The sequence below is a fragment of the Exophiala mesophila genome (genome assembly GCF_000836275.1).
Source record: "Exophiala mesophila strain CBS 40295 unplaced genomic scaffold supercont1.5, whole genome shotgun sequence".
Classification (NCBI taxonomy): domain Eukaryota; kingdom Fungi; phylum Ascomycota; class Eurotiomycetes; order Chaetothyriales; family Herpotrichiellaceae; genus Exophiala; species Exophiala mesophila.
The window spans coordinates 2945735-2965137 of NW_015622508.1; the positions used below are offsets into that span (position 1 = coordinate 2945735).

At 50.7% G+C, this 19403-nt stretch overlaps 5 protein-coding genes across 5 annotated transcripts; 3 read left to right on the plus strand and 2 right to left on the minus strand.

Moving 5' to 3' along the window:
• Positions 1 to 102: 102 nt before the first annotated feature.
• On the minus strand, positions 103 to 4300 carry PV10_07745 (uncharacterized protein). The gene is made up of 2 exons (XM_016372680.1): positions 2807 to 4300; positions 103 to 2750 (listed from the first exon to the last, which is right to left on the minus strand). The coding sequence occupies exons 1-2, from the start codon at positions 3617 to 3619 to the stop codon at positions 525 to 527; spliced, it is 3039 nt and encodes a 1012-aa protein (XP_016222012.1). The 5' UTR covers positions 3620 to 4300; the 3' UTR covers positions 103 to 524.
• Positions 4301 to 7332: 3032 nt separating this feature from the next.
• PV10_07746 (uncharacterized protein) lies at positions 7333 to 8854 on the plus strand (the record flags this gene model as incomplete). The annotated part of the gene is made up of 4 exons (XM_016372681.1): positions 7333 to 7376; positions 7439 to 8007; positions 8074 to 8422; positions 8482 to 8854. 4 exons carry the CDS (start codon positions 7333 to 7335, stop codon positions 8852 to 8854), a joined length of 1335 nt encoding a protein of 444 aa, XP_016222013.1.
• Positions 8855 to 11091: 2237 nt separating this feature from the next.
• Positions 11092 to 11406, minus strand: PV10_07747 (uncharacterized protein; the record flags this gene model as incomplete). The annotated part of the gene is made up of 1 exon (XM_016372682.1): positions 11092 to 11406. The coding sequence occupies one exon, from the start codon at positions 11404 to 11406 to the stop codon at positions 11092 to 11094; it is 315 nt and encodes a 104-aa protein (XP_016222014.1).
• A 1066-nt stretch (positions 11407 to 12472) lies between these two features.
• On the plus strand, positions 12473 to 14002 carry PV10_07748 (uncharacterized protein). The gene has a single exon (XM_016372683.1). The coding sequence runs from the start codon at positions 12511 to 12513 to the stop codon at positions 13858 to 13860; it is 1350 nt and encodes a 449-aa protein (XP_016222015.1). The 5' UTR covers positions 12473 to 12510; the 3' UTR covers positions 13861 to 14002.
• A 216-nt stretch (positions 14003 to 14218) lies between these two features.
• On the plus strand, positions 14219 to 17536 carry PV10_07749 (uncharacterized protein). Its single transcript, XM_016372684.1, has 2 exons — positions 14219 to 14249; positions 14302 to 17536. Exons 1-2 carry the CDS (start codon positions 14233 to 14235, stop codon positions 17204 to 17206), a joined length of 2922 nt encoding a protein of 973 aa, XP_016222016.1. The 5' UTR covers positions 14219 to 14232; the 3' UTR covers positions 17207 to 17536.
• Positions 17537 to 19403: the final 1867 nt, after the last annotated feature.

Here is a 19403-nt window from a genome sequence, read left to right on the forward strand (position 1 = left end):
CATCACCACTTTTTCGGTAGAGCCCAGTCAGCCAGACACACCAGAGCACTTTATTCAAATCAAGACGTTGTGCCACACATTTGAAGCCACCATCGAGTTCCTCACTGTTGGTTGGTTACAGTCACGGTTGCGTGCAGGAACTCCTGCCAACTACCGACCTCCTACAGTTAGGTATCTATGGCTATCGAGGCACATTTTGGCCTTGGAGTAACAAAACTGATACACAAGATCAGGTATCCCCCCTCCAATGGAACGTCTCAACCCTACTAAGTCCCAACAGGACCAGTGGATGAACAATTCCATCCATCCACACCCTCATCTTGGTATATTCCTCGCCAAAAACCATCAGATTCAATCCGCCCGCGCTGTTACGACATCAGAAACCCAACCATGTGTCTACAGGAAACAAAATAACAAAACAAAATTATGCCCTACATCTGACAGGTGCTCAAACAGGCTTCTTTCATCAGACAATTGTACCGCTCCGCCTCGCTAAATGCCTGCCATTGAAAATTTCATTCAAATCAACCAGAACTCCTCGAAACAGCACCCACTGCACTCTTTCTCTCACCCTTAAACCATACTACGTCCTTGCCTGATCCGCTCATCATCTCACTTCCACCCTCGCCCGGTTCCTTTCCGGACTCCCTGGCCGCCTTTTCTGCCTGTGCAGCCTGCGAAGGGTTCAGCGCACGCGAGTTTCCATTTTGAAAGAACAACCTCCATTTGTCCTTGCTGACGATCGATATCTTTTTCTTCTTCTTCTGCTTGCGCTCTCCTTCAAATTGTCCTGCCGACGCAAAGTCAGGGTTGACCATCGGACGCCCCCCTGGCGCTGGTGGTGGAGGTGCAACCTCCGACGGTCCCAGCGAGCGGGTTGATCTATGCGACCACCTCTGCGCCGAGTTATGCGACGCTCCGGACGAGCCTCGTTGATGTAAAGGTGAGCCTGGTGGCGTATAGGACATGGTACCGATAATGTCCGCCACAACATCGCTTTTCAACAATTGTGAAGGTGGTCGTTCCCCTCCCTCCCGCCATCCTTCCTCTCTGGAATTTGATCGAATTGGCACAGTCTTGCCATCCACTTTGGCCAGTGTTAGTTTCAGCGGTTTCGTCTTGTCTTGTTCACTCGATCTGCCGCCCTCCTTCACCCTACGCCCCGGTGTGATGCTTTGCTCCGAAGGGAGTTTGAAAAAGTCGTCCAAATTTCGGATGCTGGCCCGTGGTACTTCCTTGTCTGGGTTACTAGACGCTGCGATCGGACGAGGTGGCAACGCAAAATTATGGAAAGGGGCCTCGAGCTCTACCGGCCCAGTTGGATTTGGCTCTTCTAGCCTTGTCGGTTCTCCTGGAGTATTCGCCTCGAGTTCGGCGACGTATCCTTTGGCCTGTACATCGACTTTCTTGCCTTTTGTGCTGTTGACCGACTCGTCAACTGCTCTCTCCACTCCAAGACTTGGTTCTGCCTTTTCTGTCTTTTCTGCCACTATTTCCGCCACCACCGGATCTTGTTTTGTGGCATTTGGCTCATCGTTATCTGGCTTTGGCACTGTCACAGGTGGCTCCTGACTCTCCTTCGAGTCTTGGTAAATTTCTTCCTCGTCCTGGTTTGATTCCGAAGGTTCGGCAACCTCTGTCAGGCTCGTTTTTCCGTGCGAGCTTCTTTGCCGTGCTTCTCCTCGCCCGGCCACGGCCGAACTTTTCTCTTCAACCAAAGCTGGAACTCCAAGTGCTGAGACGACCGAGGTCTTTGCAGCGTGGCTAGCACCTGCCAAAGATTTCGACCTAGCTCTCGCTCCTTTCTCCGTCTCCGAACCTGGTCCCCGTATACTAGACGGTTTGGAAACTTGGTCCAAAGCCATCATAATAGTCATCTCTTCACCATCTGCTTCGGCTGGAAGCTCAACCGGAGGTGAGGCCATCGCCATGACAGCTGGATGGGAAGTGAAGGCCGGGTTTGACATGCGTTGCGATCTCATCATTGGGTCAATGACTGATGCCCGAGCCGAGCCCCGAATGGCTGTTGGCATTGCATACCGCGGCTTGGGTTGATCATGCGACCCAGCCAAGCCTGACTGAGATTTTCTTCCCTGTTGGGCCGTATGGGATGCCCTATTCTCCAGCCCATACACAGGCGAGGTAATGACAGCACTCACTGGTGTTGCCACGTTCGATGTGGCGTGTTGTGGCGAATATAACATGTGGGACGATTCTGGTGACTTCAGAAGCTCTCCTAAAGCTCGAGGATAGTAGACGCTTGAGATACGATGATCTGACTTGGTTTTCGGATCGATACCCAGTGTCATGCTAAGACGATTTCTCACTGAGACAGGTGCTTGTCGAAGTAGATCCTCAGGCAAATCTGCCGGAAGCTCGATGGGATTTTCGAGGTCGGCCGGCACCAATAATCCACCAAATTCATGGCCTTGCTCGACTGGCTGCTGCCGTCTGGATTGGTTCAACTCTTTTGCCGCGTCTGAGATGGCATGGTGATTTGTGTCGTGACTTCGACTTCGATTTCGTTTTGATTCGGGAGTTTGGCCAATCGATGTCATGCCATGGCTGGACTTGTGTCCGGTGCCTGGTCGACTCGAGAAACCAGTTACGTTGGTGCTCTGTGATGATTTCCGAGACGACTGGCGCCGACCTGGTTCTGTTGGCAATGGCTTTGCTTGCGCAATAGAGCCTGATTGCGACATATGATGGGGCTTTTGAGAAGGCAGATTTACTGGGCGCTGGTATTTGGTCTGTCCACTGTCAGCTTCTAGTGAACCATGGCCATGGTTTCTGCGTGGGCACTCACGATCATGTTGCGACTCACTGTAGCCGCTCTTCTCTCCATCTGAGCAACCACCTCACTCAGCTTCTTGAGCAGCCCGGCCAGCTTGTTACCCTCAAGATGCAGTTCAAGGAATGCCCTTCGCCAGCCTTCAACATTTCCAAGCATTGCCACCAAAACCGCTTCGTGCTCTGGAGACTTTCGATGCCAACTCGAGTTCAGGCTAGTGAGGTATTTTTCTAGCGTGTTTGTAGCGTCGAACCCCTTCTGGACATCCTTGAGAGCATCTTTGGCTGCTCTCTTCGTTCGGCTAATGACATGTTCGATTTTCTCGTTGCCGTCGAGAATCGATGCCCTGAACGCACCATCTTCCAACATACGGTCAAAGACCTCCCCATGCGCTAATGGTAGCTTGAGACATCGGATTCGTTCATGAATGTCGCTTTGGGCAAGATCAAAATCTTCGGTGGTACGCTCGAGAAAACCATCTATATCGTCAACATGGCTCTGCAATATTTTCATGACCTCCTCTTCTGAAATAGCTAGATTCAGCGCAAGCAAGTGCATGCCAAACGACATCTGGGCGACCAGCTTCCACAGAGGATGGTACTTCTCCCCGGGTTTTTGTTTCCATCTGCCGGCAATAACTCTGTTATATGTTGGGGCGTCCAAGAGCATGGTACGTCTTGCCATGGCATCCAGAGGAACTTCATGGTCTTGCCCGTCTTCTGCTGACTCCATCATCGACTCTTCGAAAGGTTTCTGTAATTGAGGCACTGGGTGCGCAGGGGCTCGAACCACGGCGTGACCGCCATCGCTGCCTTTGTCCTTGGACATGGTCGATATTTGTTGAACGGGGAGCGGTTATGGGTGTAGTCAACCGTCGGTTATGTGATGGTCTTGCGTATACGATGGTGGTATGTGTTGCATATCCCCTCAATCATGATGAAGATTACCCCTCCTCCTTACTTGGACCGGTCGACTCAGGAGATATAGGTCAGCACAGGAGTCTGAATATGAGGTTGTCAGAGTTGTCGCAATCGTCGCAATCGTCGTTGAGACTGAAGGATGAACTGCAATGTCGAGACTGGCTTCTGTCACATTGCGTTCTAGCGTGATAGTGTTCTGATTTGGATAGGGTCTGAAGACGGGCAAGGCGGAGGAGAGGAGAAGGTTCCGTGTGTGGAGTGTCGAATGAAACCTTTACGAGGTTGATTCAGGGTTTAGGATTCGTCCGCATGTCAGTCATCTCGGTGCAAGCATGGCGCAGTTTGACATGTACCAAATGGTGCCGGGATAATGACAGCCTCATGATCTGCACCAACAGCAATTACTGTTTGGTGAGAGAAGTGCCAAAAATTCAAGAATGAAGCCACCTCCTGCTCGTGGTTCGTGGTTCGTGGCTCGTGGCTCGTGGCTCACGCATCACGCATTGCCGACCATGTCAGGGGATTAAGCGTGTTGGCACGGCTGGGCAATTCAACGGTGCCTGAACTAAGTCAGGAGTTGAGAGATAAGGTTGGGAAAAGACAACTTGACCCCTAGGGAGAAGTGCAGATCCCACCATGCTCGAGCAAGCGAGCTACAAGTGGTTGAGTTGAGGCTAGAAGATGCAAGCCGCTCGTAGTGGGGTCCCCTTTGATGCGCAGATCCTTGAGGTCTAATTTAAGTCACGTGACTCATCCACGTTCTCCATCGCCTGTCCTTCTGCCCTGCTCTCGTTGTCTGCAAACGAGTCTATTATTCTTGATATTATGAGATCAGAGTAATGGCTGATAAGCCGTTAGAAGAGTGTTGAGAGAAGCATTTTGATGCTTAAGGTTGTCTGCGTCTAGATGTGGTCTTTGTGTCTACAAACAGCCCATGTCTACTAGGAATTTGTGAATATCCAAGAATCTCATATTGATGCGGAAACTAGTCCAATCCTGAAACTCGACATCCTTTGTTCTTACTCTCTCGATCGCGAAAAATGCTGTCATTGACAGATGGGTCAATACAGCAAGGTCTGGACAGGCCAATTGAACTAGCTCCGCATCGCTGCACGACATGAGTTTCTGCATAGAAGGCTGGCAGGCTACAGAGCCATCAATTTAGCATTGATTACCTACAGTTTGCCTTGTGCAACCCCGGGCAATCGATGGCCGAGCATTTCTAACGTGTACATTCGTGCCTTCTCCAGCCGGGGATCCTGAAGAACAAGAGGAATCTCGTCCTCCAGAATTGCTCGCGCGTCAGGATTGTCTAGTAACTCTCCCATCGAGCTCCCAGATATTGAGAATTGGTTGGTGGAGCTGACCCCGAGTTCCTTGCTGAGCTTGTCATCGGTAATGAGATTGCCGGCCCAGATGGTAGGTCGTTTTGTGGTGAAAGAATTGACATTGACACCGCAATCCAACTTTGCCGACTGATAGCCCGGGAGATAAGTAATTCTTATTGTGTCGCGGAACACCGTCTCGTTGAATTGAATTAAGTGTATTCATCAATCCACCGCCCAATAGCGATCGCACGCATTTGAGCACACTCATACCCGTGGTGCAACTTGGCTCCAGAGAGGCTCGTTTCGCACTCGACCCAGTCCTTGAGTCCGACCTTGACACGATGAAAGCCACGCCACGTTCATCCTCTACATGGAGGATACAATATTGTGCTTGAAAGTCCAGAGTAAAAGAAACGATGTCGTCCTCATTTGACTTCGCCACGAACCTCTCTCGTGATAAGATAGAAAGAGCCTGCGGAGGGACTGGCGAGGAGGGCAGATCTTGAAACGATGGAAGCAGACGTTGTGTTGTCAGGAGGTCTTTCAATGATGCATAAGCTTCGCTGTCATCGAGTGCTGGTGCTAGCCCTTCGGTGGGAGAAAGAATTTTGGGAAAGTGACGGCCTATCACGTCGTTCAAGGGCTGTGCTCCTCGACCCACGGCAGCTGTGGTGAGAAGTACAGAGTCGTGTTCAGGATATACGATGACAAACTGCCCAAACATACCATTGGCACGACATGCTGGACCCTCTGATGTCCACCAGTGATAGCCGTACGGGTTGCCACGTTGTGAAGTTGTCGAAGCCTGAACCCAGGCTTTGGGAAGAATTTGTTGTCCGTTCCACATCCCTCTTTGTAGATGGAGTATGCCTAGTTTGAGGAAATCGGAAGAAGAACAGGTGATGCCGTTACCACCAGGGTTTACATTCTCTGGACCAGCATCCCAGGTTAACATCTTGATTCCCAGCGGTCGGAATAGCCTAGGTTCGAGAAAGTCTCGAGCACATATACCAGTGGCTTTTGTTATAAGAGCCGAGAGCAAGAAGCTCGTTGCGCTCGAATAAACAAACTTTTCGCCAGGCAGGTGCTCGACAGGTGTCTTGAAGAACTGGGCGATCCAACTCCCTGCGATTGATCGCCATGTTCCTCCCGAATGACCCATGCCGTGACCACTCGTCTGGGTTAAGAGATCTTCCACGGTCATGGTCAGAAGATTAGGAGATGGGTCAGTAGGGACATGTTCTGGAAAGAAGGATACACCGCGATCCTCGAGCTTGAAGAAGCCCTCGTGTATGGCCATCCCGACGGCCACAGCGAGAAAACTTTTGGTGGCGAAATGTAGCATGTGAGGCAAATCAGGCTGATAAGGCCACCACCAGCTCTCAGCGATGACCTTTCCCGACCGGTATAACATGAAGCTGTTCTGCTCGACCTTGTTTGTGGCAACATCCTCAAGGAAAGCCCTGATGTCCCTGGAACGCACACCACAGCTCTCTGGTGTTGCTCTGTCCAATCCGTCAGAAGGGGCCATCTTTCTTGTTGCAGGATCGAGCGGATTGATTGGTAATTGCTATATTGCTGCTTCGCGTAGAAGTGCTGTATTTCTTGCCCTACCGGGTGAATTGATATGTAAGGACCATGACATTGAAAGGCTTTGGAGCCTGGCTATCCCCAGAATCACCATGGCTGCTGGTTACTGTGTGTTCCGCGTACTAGTGAATGTGCGGGTCGTTTTTGCACCCAAATTCCAAATTCGCCTCGAAGCGAAGAAGCGGAATTCTGGGCACAGCCTTCTGATAGTGCAGATACCTCGGAACAATTCACAGTCGATGTGCATGACAGGGTTCAGAAATCGATAGACTATTCCAGGCTTCATCTCAGTGTTCCAACGGGATAGGGGTGGGATGTATAGATCTCAAGTGTTTTATAGTGTTGAAATTGAACGTGAAAGAGCAGCAGGATCTTGTGAGGTCACACTTTTTACTCATTCAAGCATTCTCGTAACTACGAGTAGTGTAATCCACTTAAAGGCTCTCTGGTCGTATAGTGAGTGTGGGTGATTAAGTCAAAAGGAGAACTAAGAGGTTTTAGAAGAGATCGGCAACCCACACTTCTGCTTGATATCTAACTAAATAGGGGTGATATGTCAGGATGTGTACGGAGTAGACTTTGAGTAATAAGTGAATTACAACAAGGCACGACGATCTTTTTCTGGTCCCACCCTTTTTACGCATTAATGTCCACCGACTGTCATCATTATAGACCCACTACCGGCTTTCGCTTTGAAGCGAGCATGCGGAATTATTGTCACACCTCTCTGATAACGGCTCTCTGCTGGTAACTCCAAGCGTAACCAGCCTTATTGAGCCTTCTTCACAATGAGCTAACCATGATCACAGGAAAGTCTTCGGAATCACCGAAAATGGCAAATACATTGTGTCTGCAATGTGGTTGTCGTTGTGGGCAGCCTCATCTCCCCTCGGTGGTGTCATCGGGGCTCTGATCGCTGGCTGGGGTCAAGATCGTTTTGGTCGTCGAAAGACCTTCGTTATCGCTTCAATCTTCCAAGCTGCAACGATTACCATTTGTTACCTAGCAAGCCAGGTCTCGGGCTACCACGCGAAGAATGCAGTCTACTTCGTCGGAAAGACCATCCATGGGACTGCAGTTGGCGTTCTGATCCCTTGCGCCCAAGTCTACGCGTCTGAGGTTTTGCCTGTTCAACTCCGTGGTTCCATTCAATCACTTCTCATGCCCTTCAAGCTGCTAGGACAGCTCGTCGCGGCAGTGGTCATCCGTTCAGAGGCCTCCAACCCAAATCCAAATGCCTACCGGATTCCGATTGCTATGCAATGGGTATTTTCAATCATTCCACTAGGTCTGTGTGTTGTCCTCCCCGAAAGCCCAATCTGGCTCATGCGCAAAAGTCGCTGGGAAGCTACGGAGAAGGCTGCCGCGAGACTTGATGGTAAAGCCCATGCCAATGACCCTGGCAGCACTTATTAGCGTCTTCGTGCCAATGTTTTGCTGGAAGGCCAGGAGCTTAAGCACGAGGGCACAACATATATCGACATCTTCCGAGGTCCAGAAAACAGGAGGCGGACTTTCATCGTTGCCTTTGCCGGCATGGTTCCACCACTCACAGGCCTACCTCTGCTGGGCCACAGCTCGTACTTCACTCAGCTGCTCGGTGTGACCGCAGAAAATGCCACTACTGTCTTCATTGGTGGCGTGGTCGCAGGCCTGATTGCCAATTTTGTGGCATTCTACTTTCTTACCAGAATCGGGCGCCGCCCGTTGCTTATCACGGGCATGGCTGTGGTGGGCTTCTTCTACCTGACAACTGGGATCGTTGCAATATGGCCAGGAGACCCTGCAGCTTGGTGGGTTCTATCATCAATTTTACCTCTTCACCTTTTGAGAATTGCTGACTCCTTCTCAGGTATACTGCAGCCGCCTGGACTACGATCACTATCATCGCTGGGTTGAGCGCCTGGCCTGCATGCTACGCTGTAGCGGGAGAGACATCTTCATTGATGCTGAGAGGAAAGAACTCTGGCGTAGGCTGGTTTGCAAATGCTTTAGCCACGTTCAACCTGGCTTTGGTCTATCCCTACATTTACAATCCGGATGTTGGAAACCTTGGAGGCAAGACCTCCTTCGTTGCCGCTGGACTTTCACTTATAGGATCGCTAATTGCCTGGTTCATCGTTCCCGAGATGAAGAACAGAACGCCCATCGAGATTGACCGAATGTTCGGAGCGCGTTTGCCGACCCGGAAGTTCCGTAGTTATGATCCAGCGAGTTCTCCATAAACGCGACGTGGCGTTTTGAGCTACAACGTGGTTAACTCTTTGCGATCAAAGCCATGTTGATAAGAAAGACAGACAGCCTCCTGCCAGGCCGCCTACACTGTTTGATTCGAGGAGCTCACTCTGGATATAATGGATCCCAATTGATAGTTAGCCTACTAGAGCAAAGTCATAAGATGGGAAACCCTAATAATTTTACAATGTTTTGGTGATCCTGAGTAGGTGCGCCCGTGCCTCAGCCGACGCCTCAGTCAAATGGCAACAGTTGGCGCCACTTGTGCTTGGAATGTACGGAGAACAAGTTCACGACGGGCTCAACCTCCCTTGAGGATTAAGGTGACGCTGCCTTGTGCTTACGACGTGAGGCTCCCTCTACCGCGGGGTCTACTCCCTACGTTGACCATCCTCTGGAGTTGTCCACCGTTATCTCAACGGTACGAGCTACTTTAGAAATCAAGAAGAGCATATCTTGATGACCCTCCACTGGCCATTGCATTAGAATCAAGTAGAAGTGAACCTTGAACAGAAATCCCGTCCAGCGAGACAAAGGCAAGCAGTCGTGTTGACATTCGCTTCGTACTGACAGTTATTCGTGTGACTAAAGATAGGTCTTGTACGTCGCCATTTGATCCAGTCCTTCACTGGGATCGCAAATCATATCAAAATCGCCGAACGGCCAGTTCTCGTCTGGAACTTCGGGGAGTGAGAACCACGAATCCAAGATCTCCTCCCAGTGCACCTCCTCTTCAGCCATGGTGACTCCAGTGGTCACCCCGTTCTCGGACGTACCACGACCGTTGTCCTTGCTGTGCGGACTGGCGGTATGTTGAATAACTTCTGGGGAAGTCTTGGAGAGCTTCCCTCTCAATTCAGCTGCGTTACGTGCGGCATCAAATATAAGCGAGGCACACTGGCGATCTGACATACGCTGCTCATAACCGCCAGCATGACAAAGAACTTGCAAAACCTCCGCTGTCCATGCAGCTTCGTCCAAAGCGTGAGTTGCGATTCGCATGAATGTGGTACAGGTATTTTTGACAGCATCTTCCGCTGGCGCTCTCTCCGAATGTGATAGATCCGTATTGAACATGCAGTGCTTGATGAGGAAGAAAGCTGCGAAGCTGGCAGCGATCTTGTGATGCTTTGGCATCGCGATGGCTGGCCTAGGGCTACTGTCGTCCGGGCGGCCACCCTCTGGAGGAAATCTGTCAGTACCTCGTGTGGAAAAATTGGTCTCCTGGGCTATTTCGTCAATCATTTGAGTGCTCGTCCGTAGTAGACTCCTTGCGGCGTGGAGTCCGGCTTTCTGAACAAGGAGCTTGTTTATACTGAATTGGTATTCGACATTTGTAGGTCGGGTAGACGGAGTTGCCGTGTCGCTCCCATTTGAATGCTCTGATTCCAAGCAGATCAATGTGTAGAGACTCAGCTTTGCCCTGAGGATACTGATTTGAGCCCAAGGGCTCAGATTTTGTCCTGAGCTTGCAGCCATGACGTTCAACTCTTCAATGAACAATCTCATGGCGCTGAGATTGACAGGATCGTTTCCAGTCGAGACAACAGATAGATGATGAACCACCTTCCGGTGTATTTCTAACTGCTCTATGAGCTTGCGTGGCAAGGACAGTCGGTTAGTCAGTTGACTGACTACGGTCAAGTCATGAGGGCCTTGAATAGGCGGTGGCAAACCTAGATACAGTGCCATCCTGAGTGGCGGTTAGATACGCATCTGTGAACAACTGGAACCGAACGCATATAGACTCACGATGTTCCAACAAGAAACACAGCCAGCCATGTCCGTGATCGAAGTTGTCTCTCAGAGGTGGGGGACTTTAGGGAGTAATGGTCTAAGCCGGTGTTGAGCCCTTGGTACTTGGCGGCGTTGAGGACCAATCCAAGTATATTCCAACTAGGATCCTGCGGCTGTGTGCGGCAAGGAAGAGGCCAGTAGCAGAGCAGAAGGAGTGCCTGGATGGTGCGCAAGGACATGGGGGCTACTACCCTTGCCCTCCCCAGGAACTCTTGGTATGGAACGCGGAGCAGCGGAAGCAGCTCGTGATGGACATGATGATACCTACAGGATATCATGATGATTGTCCAGAAGAGGAATGGTGTATTTCTTTGCATCGATTCAATGTCGGTATCGGTGTCCAGGATAGGTAAGTGGAAGTATTGGAACTGGGCGAAACTAGGGAATATATATGTCAAGCTCTGGGCCAAATGGGGAGAAAGGCTGGGTTTTACAAGTTAAAAAGATCCAAAATCTGCTTAGGAGTGACCTCGATGTCGCCCAGGTTGCAAGTCTTGAGTGATTCAACTGTGGTTGACTTGAGATGGAAGATCTCAGCTACCAGGCAGAGTGCACTGGTGGTTGAAGACTGCAGACTTGGCTGCTCTTTGGTGGATAGCTGATCTTGATTTCTCTCCAAGGCAGCCTGCTGTAAGTTCCCATCAGTGTTCTGCTCAATGTGCTGCTTGGTTCGGCTTGATTCATTGAGAATAGGATTTGTAGTGTTTGCGACCAGTTCTTGGAGTTCGGCCAGTTGCTTGTTCATACGTTCGAGCTGGCTGACAACTCGGTGAGTTCAGGACTCTCTTTGCATGAGAAGGACTGATTCGGTCATACCTTCTCTTTGAAGATCTTCGGAAAGTTGGGTCGACCACGCAAGCCCGATCAGATGCTCGACAGCGAGAGCATGGGCCTGGAAAATAGTTCCTAATGTCGCATCGCAATTAGAACAGTTTTGTGAACATTACATTGTGGAGAAAGATCAGTAGTGATCGGGCTCGAACCTTGACTTGTTGGCACGTTGTACATGCTGATGACGTGCGTTTAGTTGGCCTTGGATGTTTAGCTTGATCCTCCATCATGAAGACGGTAGTCAAGAAACGGTAAGACGCGGTTGGTAATGTGTCTGATGCATTGGAGTCAAAGGATTAAGAGGAAAACGTAGTTGCAACATGTGATCGAGATATGAGGGCGATGCCAGGACGCCTCGGCTTCTACTCAACAAATGGTCACTTGTGCCAATCGTGCCAGTCGTGCTAGTCATTATATACTGTAAGTACTCCGTACCGTGATCAGTGCTTGGATACCTATCTTGGCTGCATGAAAAATACCGAGGCTCGAGTGTGGGGAGTCGTAGAAGTGTTTCAGCGCACAGGGCAGATACAGTACGGGGATCCGCTACACCTTGGCAAAAATACAGCTCTAACCAAAAAGTGACCTTGAATAAAGACATATTAGGCGCTGACTTACATAAGCTATCTATGTACGGAGTAGATCTGCGGGGGCCGAGGGGCTCTCAGTGCCTATGTAACTAGGCATCTCTCTCTTGCTTCCATGGCTGTTACAGGGTAGGTACGAGAGCACGCGTCCACAAGAAAAGGGCCCGAGTCTCCTCAGGTATCCTTACCTCCTTTGTAATAAGATGTTTAGTAAGATACCATACGCATACAAGTACTCGTAGGGAGACCCTTATCAAACTTTGAGACCGCTCGTTGCTTGGGCAAATGCCAAGAAACGGCTTTCCACACGATAGTCACGTGATATGTAATCCGCCCCATGCGAGTAGAACTCTGTCTTGACCCCCAGCTACGATTCATCTTTACAATTGACACCTTCGGTTCCGGTTGTAAAGTCTAATCCTTCGCACAACATGTCAACATCATTGTTCCCTTTATCTCCCCGAGATGATTTGTTGCGGGTATATCGAGACCGCCGTCTTAGCGATATATCGGGGCCTAATGCTGTCATCGATATCGCCAAGGTGAGGAGCAATGCACAGGCTATGCTTGCGACAGTCAAAGAACTGCAAGTGAGCTTCCGAGCACACGTAAAAACACACAAGACATTGGAGATTACAAGAATCCAAGTGGGCGAATCTTGTGATGACGTCCGCCTCATTGTGTCTACCGTGATCGAAGTCGAACAGCTTCTGCCACTGTTATTGGAATATCAATCCCGTGGCGCCAAGGTCAATGTTCTCTATGGTGTGCCTCTTGGTCCCTCTCAAGTCGCACGATTGGCCGAGTTAGGCAAACAGCTCGGTGCAAGTTCCATTTCTGCCATGGTGGATAATATTGGACAGCTCGAAGCGGTTAAGCAGTATAGGTCCATCAGTGGACATCCTATATGCGTTTTCCTCAAGACTGATTCGGGCTATCACAGAGCTGGGCTAGGACCCGACTCGCGAGAAATGATTTCTCTTGTGTCAGAAGTGACCAAGACGGAAAAGCAAGGCTATCTGAACTTGTTGGGTTTCTATTCGCACAACAGTCTCAGTTACGGCGGATCGTCACCTGATGATGCAATGGAGATGCTGAAGGTCGAGATTGAAGTATGCCGACAAGCCTCAGCTCATCTCCACCCAGATCGAGTGGAGCCCTTGATTATATCCGTGGGCGCTTCACCAACAGTGCTCTCACTCCAGAACATTGTGTCACCTGCTACCGTGCGAAGCAGCGCGGCAAAAGATCTCATTGCTGAGCTTCAACTCACCAAATCTGGATTTGAACTCGAAGTTCACGCCGGTGTTTACCCTCTCTTCGATGTGCAGCAGGTCGCTGCGTGTAGTAGAGAATTCTCGACAGATCCTTATGACACTATTGCGTGCACCATTCTGACAGAAGTATGCTCCCTGTATCCGAATCGTACCGAGCAGCCTGAAGCCTTGGTCTCAGCTGGCTGCCTTGCGCTGGCGAGAGAACCATGTAAGGAGTATCCAGGTTGGGGCATCTTGACCCCGTGGAACATGCCTGCAGACTACGGCAGTGACAAGAGTGCACGCATAATTATCAGCCGAATTTCGCAAGAGCACGGTATTTTGGGGTTTGAGGACACATCGGCCAAAAGGGAGCTGCCCCTCCAGTATGGCCAAAAGGTTTGCATTTGGCCCAACCATGCGTGTATCACTCTAGCACAGTTTGGTTGGTACCTCATCGTGGATTCGTCAACAGAGTCGCCCGACACGGTGAGAGATGTCTATGTCCGATGGAGAGGCTGGTGAAGAGTCGTACGAATAGACATATTTTGAGTCACGTGGATTAAATGGGGCTGGAAACAGAACATGTGAGAACTTTCATTGTCTCTGTCCACAACCACAGTAATGAGCTTTAACGGTTTATTTGACTTTCCTCATTGATCTTGACAGAAGTAAAGCCTTCAGTCTCGTTATTCATTGTGCTTATATAGTGTTGATTATGGTCAACTTCCAAAGAGCCAACGCAGTGCCACGCTAAAAACTCGCCTGACTGTCCCCACTTTAAGATTTCCCCAGATAGTCGGCAAAGCTTCCATGTTCAGACAAGACAATATCTCATGCAGAAAAAAAGTTGCCCGCCTCTCTCCCTCATGTGTTTTGCGACAAGCGATCTGCGCCATGGTGAAATCCTATTTGTAAGTGAAATGGGTCAGAATCCCATTTGAACTCGGGGCTAATACTTGATAGAAAATTCGAGCATTCGAAAACCTTCGGCCAGATATGTACGGCAAACGCCAACGTCATCTGGGACCCCTCTTCGCCGAATACCGATAGCGAGGAAACCTCTGCCGGAAAAAGCAGAGCCAGAAACGGTGCAGGAAGAGCATTTGCGCCAGCAAACGAGTCTGTCTTCGTCTGGGACTTGAAAACCGCTACGCTTACCGACACGTGGACCGCCTCCGACAATACTGCCCTTGTCACCGTCCTCGTTCGGAGTCGGACTGATCCCGACGTCTTCGCCGTTGGATATAGCGATGGAAAGATACGGATATGGGACTCAAGGACATCAACAGTCATAATAACCTTCAATGGACACAAGACAGCCGTGACCCAACTCAGGTTCGATCGCTCTGGCGTTCGTCTCGCCAGTGGCTCCAAAGATACAGATGTGATTGTGTGGGACTTGGTCTCCGAGGTGGGCCTAGTGAGGCTCCGAGGACACAAGGACCAGATTACGAGTTTACATTTCCTGTCGGAAAGCGCTGATGATGGCGATCAGAGTCCTGGAGGAAACGACGAACCAGAATCGGACACTTACCTAGTCTCTACCAGCAAAGATGCCCTGATCAAAGTATGGGACCTCTCGACGCAGCACTGTATTGAAACACATGTGACCCAGACCAACGGCGAATGCTGGGCAGCAGCAATCACAAGAGAAGGCAACGCTTGCATCACTGCTGGGAATGATGGCGAAGTGAAATTCTGGGAACTTAATCAATCGGCTTTGAGGACAAAACAGTCGACAGAGTCAAATAGCGCCGGCGACATCCTACGCGAAAGAGGTGCACTATATCGACACGGCAGAGACAGACCACTTGCAGTGGTGTGTCATGCACAGAGAGATCTGATTGCAATTCACGGCTCAGAGAAAGCCGTCGAGCTGTTCCGCATTCGATCAGAAAGTGAAGTTCGAAAAACCTTGGCGAGGAAGAAGAAGAGGAGAAAAGAAAAGTCCGAAGCGGTGACAGACCCAGACTCTGGGGTCGACGTTGCAGACGAAACGGACGACATTTCGAGCGCAGCAATCACGGATATCGTGGTCCCTTATGTGATTATCCGCACGGGAGGGAAGGTGAGATCGATCGACTGGTCGTCGTCGAGGTCTGGAAAGTCGTTTTCCATTTTGGTGGCCACCTCAAATAACCAACTGGAAGTCTTTGAGGTGATGGCCAAGGACAAGGTCAAGTCTACCGAAGTGCCAGACTACAACCGCACATTGTCGGTGGACATGCCAGGCCACCGGTCAGACATTCGCTGTATCGCCCTGAGCTCGGATGATAGAATGCTTGCCACTGCATCGAATGGGAGTTTGAAAATATGGAACACCAGAACCCAGACTTGCTTGCGAACGCTGGAGTGCGGCTATGCACTTTGCCTTGCCTTCCTCCCGGGAGATAAGATTGTGGTGGTGGGCACCAGAGAGGGGACACTCGAGGTGTTCGACATTGCTGCATCAACTCTACTCGATACGATCAAGGCACACGAACGGGATGTTTGGTCTTTGCAAGTGAGTCCTCAAGGCAAATCTCTTGTGACGGGATCAGCCGACAAAACGGCCAAACTGTGGGAGTTCAAGGTTGTTCAGGAGGAAGTTCTAGGTACGACGCGGAAGAATGCCAAGTTGACGTTGGTCCCTTTCAAGACTCTCAAGGTTGCAGACGATATTCTTAGTGTGCGATTCTCGCCCGACGAGAGACTGCTGGCGGTCAGCACACTGGACAATACTGTCAAGGTATTCTTCCTGGACAGCCTCAAGCTCTTCTTAACCCTCTACGGCCACAAGCTCCCAGTTCTCAGCATGGACATCAGCTATGACAGCAAGCTCATCGTGACGTCCAGCGCAGACAAGAATGTGCGGGTCTGGGGTTTGGACTTTGGCGACTGCCACAAGTCCTTCTTTGCGCATCAAGACAGCATTCTTTCTGTCTTGTTCGTACCCAACAACAACGAAGGCAATGGACATCACTTCTTCTCCGCATCAAAGGACAAGGTGATCAAGTACTATGATGCAGACAAGTTTGAACAGATTCAGAAATTGACTGGACACCACGGTGAAATCTGGGCTATGGCTATAGCAAATTCGGGAGATTTTGTTGTTAGTGCCAGTCACGACAAGAGCATCCGAGTATGGCAACAGACGGACGAACAGATCTTCTTGGAGGAAGAGAGAGAGAAGGAACTGGAAGAGCTCTACGAGGACACTCTTCTCACTTCGTTGGAGAATGAGGGCGAGGGCGAGGGCGACGAGGGTGGACCGGAAGCCACAACGACGACGGGCAAGCAGACTGGCCAGACACTGATGGCGGGCGAGAAGATCAGTGAAGCTCTTGAACTAGGTTTGGTGGACCTGAAGTTGATGCAGGAGTATGACCGTGCGAAGATGAAGACGGGCAATTCCAAGATTGCCGTTCCTCAACGCGACCCGGTGTTCCTGGCCAATAACAACGTGTCAGCGTCGGTGTACGTCTTGAACACGATTCAGCGAATCCCGTCCGCGTCGCTCCAAGATGCGCTCCTGGTCCTTTCGTTCTCGCAACTGCCCGCGCTATTCACCTTCCTGGCCTTGTGGGCCGCCGAGGGGAGAAGCGTCCCCCTGACGTGTCGAATCTTGTTCTTCATGCTCAAGACACATCAAAAGCAGATTGTGAGCAGTCGGCAGATGAAGTTAATGCTAGAGGGCGTGCGCGACCAGTTACGGAGGACGGTACAAAAGCAAAAGCATGATCTTGGCTTCAACCTGGCTGGTCTGAGGATTCTTGGTCGACGGCTCGGGGAATTGGATCAAAGTGAGTATGTAGATGAGGCCAAGTGGATCCAGGAAGAGTCAACGTCCAGTCGTGGCAAGAAGAGGGGTTTCGTCAATGTGGCATGAGAAGCTACTACAGAGGTCAATTCACACAATCCACGGGGATCTATCGTTCATTCCGAATCTAGATTTCTCACAAGGGACAGGTGGATGACACGAACGACGATGGAGGATTCCTCTTGTGTCAGTAGTACGGACCGTGTCCATGGGATTTTGCAAATGGGGAAAGGTGCTATTGCACTTTCTGCCGATCGATGTGTCAAGATCCAATGTGATGGAGACGCAGATACAAGGCTTCATGCAAGATAGAGGATCTGGCAGGTCGCTGTCAGCTGACTCAGGGTCCCAATCATTGAAACAGCATTGCCAGCCGACAAAAGACTTTCTTGTTGAAATTAACAACGTGATAAGAATGTCTGTACTATAGTTTGAATCAGCAGGGGCTAGAATGACGTCCTTTCTGTGTGCACGTGCTCAGTGCGTTTCATGGACTTTGAGTGACTTGGATGGCGATGGACACATATGGCAAGTATTGGGATGGATAAAGGAACGGGGTTCGGATAAGTGTAGCATCCGGGCATGCATCGGCAGTGCTTGCCATGCTCCCAAAGCGCAGGAGCCATCAAGGCCACCGTGCACTTGCCTTTCTGCACGGTTGATAGCCACGCAGCTGCACCGGCAGCTTGGAACTTGACAGGTCCAGGGCCTTTCAGCCGAAACAATGTCTGTGCACTACTCCGTACATGTCGATGGAGAAAGGATCCCAAATGCCACCATGTACCGTGTAGATCGATTTAGAGTTAATAGGTCCCGTGTAAGTACGGAGTAGTGTCGAGGAGACCATGGAACGTCGACGATCGTGTCGGGGGCCCGGGGAGCCTCTTGTCCCTGATTAGTCTGGCTGTCAGCTCCTTCACCCACCAAATGAGTTGGAAATGTTCATGCCGTAGCCGAGATTTTTCCTTCTTGCCGCCGACTCGGCCTGGCGGTCTATTTGCAAAGAGACTTACCTAGGTTGGTAGGATTGCAAGACCTTGGAGGGATGAGGAGAATCGCCGATGCGAGAAATTTTATCATGCGAGTCTAGCCATGGATCAGTTTGGTAGTTGGCAGTGTGGATGGTGCCAGACGTTCCCGTTCATCTTTGGTGGCTGACTATGGTGCTGATTATCCTTTGGTGAAGGCATGTGGCTGGCCCGGCCCAAACAGGGCCCTCGGGGTTTTGGGCTGGGGGCAACAAGGGGGTCAAAGCACCATGAGAAAACCTCCCCAAATTTGGTTAGTCTCTACCCAGACTTTTGGGCGTCGTTGGCGGCTGGTGAACTAAACCGTCGGGTCCAACTGACGTGTCTGGTTGGCTGCGGGCGGCCCCGATGCACCGTAGCCAGTAGGCCGGCCTGCATGAGAACGGTAGAAAGTATGACGCCCACAATGCAATCTGGCAATCTGGTGTTGGTGCAGCTTCTCCTGATGGACGTGATGATATTCTTCCATCTGACTTTTTGTGTCTAAATTGTGGTGCACGGATCCACTGCCTCAGATTTGCGCTTGGCTGCCGATGTGTAACTTTGAGACACCATGGCATGGGCCCTAACCAGCTGAATATGTACGGAGTACAAAGCAGGGGAGGGCTTCTGAGTCGATGATGTATGCTGGTTTGTTACCGGCCTCCTCGTACCACTGGGGTGGGGTGACGGGACCTTCAACTCAGAACAAGCCCATGCTCGGAGGCTGCTTCAAAGAGCGAGGCCGAGTGGCCTTGGTGGCCTCTAACACCCATGAATGGTCCCAGCGATTTGGGCAGAGCCGGGTGGCTGCCTCTATACGGACGCAGGAATTCGGGGGTAGGGGTCGCCCGTGCAAGGAATACGGCCACTGCCGGCTACCCAGTTGAATGGCACCAACAGGGTGTAGGCCCTTGAAGTTGCTACGAGCATTGTCAGAACTGACACATGTCATTGTTATCACATACCTTAGCAATCAAACATCATAGCTGGGCCCACGGCTCTGGGCAGTTGTTAATCTGTAAGGAAGACTGTGACTGAGTTCATTCAGTGAGGACAACTCCAGTGGTCGCCATCAGCAATCCATGTTCTCATCACGGATCATATGTGGACCCATTGGCCTGTGCAGCAACATGCGGACACGCACGTGAACCAGATCGCCACCAGCAACAGGCCAGGGTTCGATCAATGCGACAAAAGTAAGGCATGCCTTGGGCCACTGAGGTGTTGATTGTTCACTTGTGATCAACACTGCTGGA

Coding starts and splice junctions, on each gene's coding strand:
- PV10_07745 (XM_016372680.1), bottom strand. CDS start 3,619: ATGTCCAAGGACAAAGGCAGCGATGGCGGTCACGCCGTGGTTCGAGCC. Junction 2,751..2,806: donor CAGTGAGTCGCAACATGATC/GTGAGTGCCCAC, acceptor GACAGTGGACAG/ACCAAATACCAGCGCCCAGT.
- PV10_07748 (XM_016372683.1), top strand. CDS start 12,511: ATGTCAACATCATTGTTCCCTTTATCTCCCCGAGATGATTTGTTGCGG.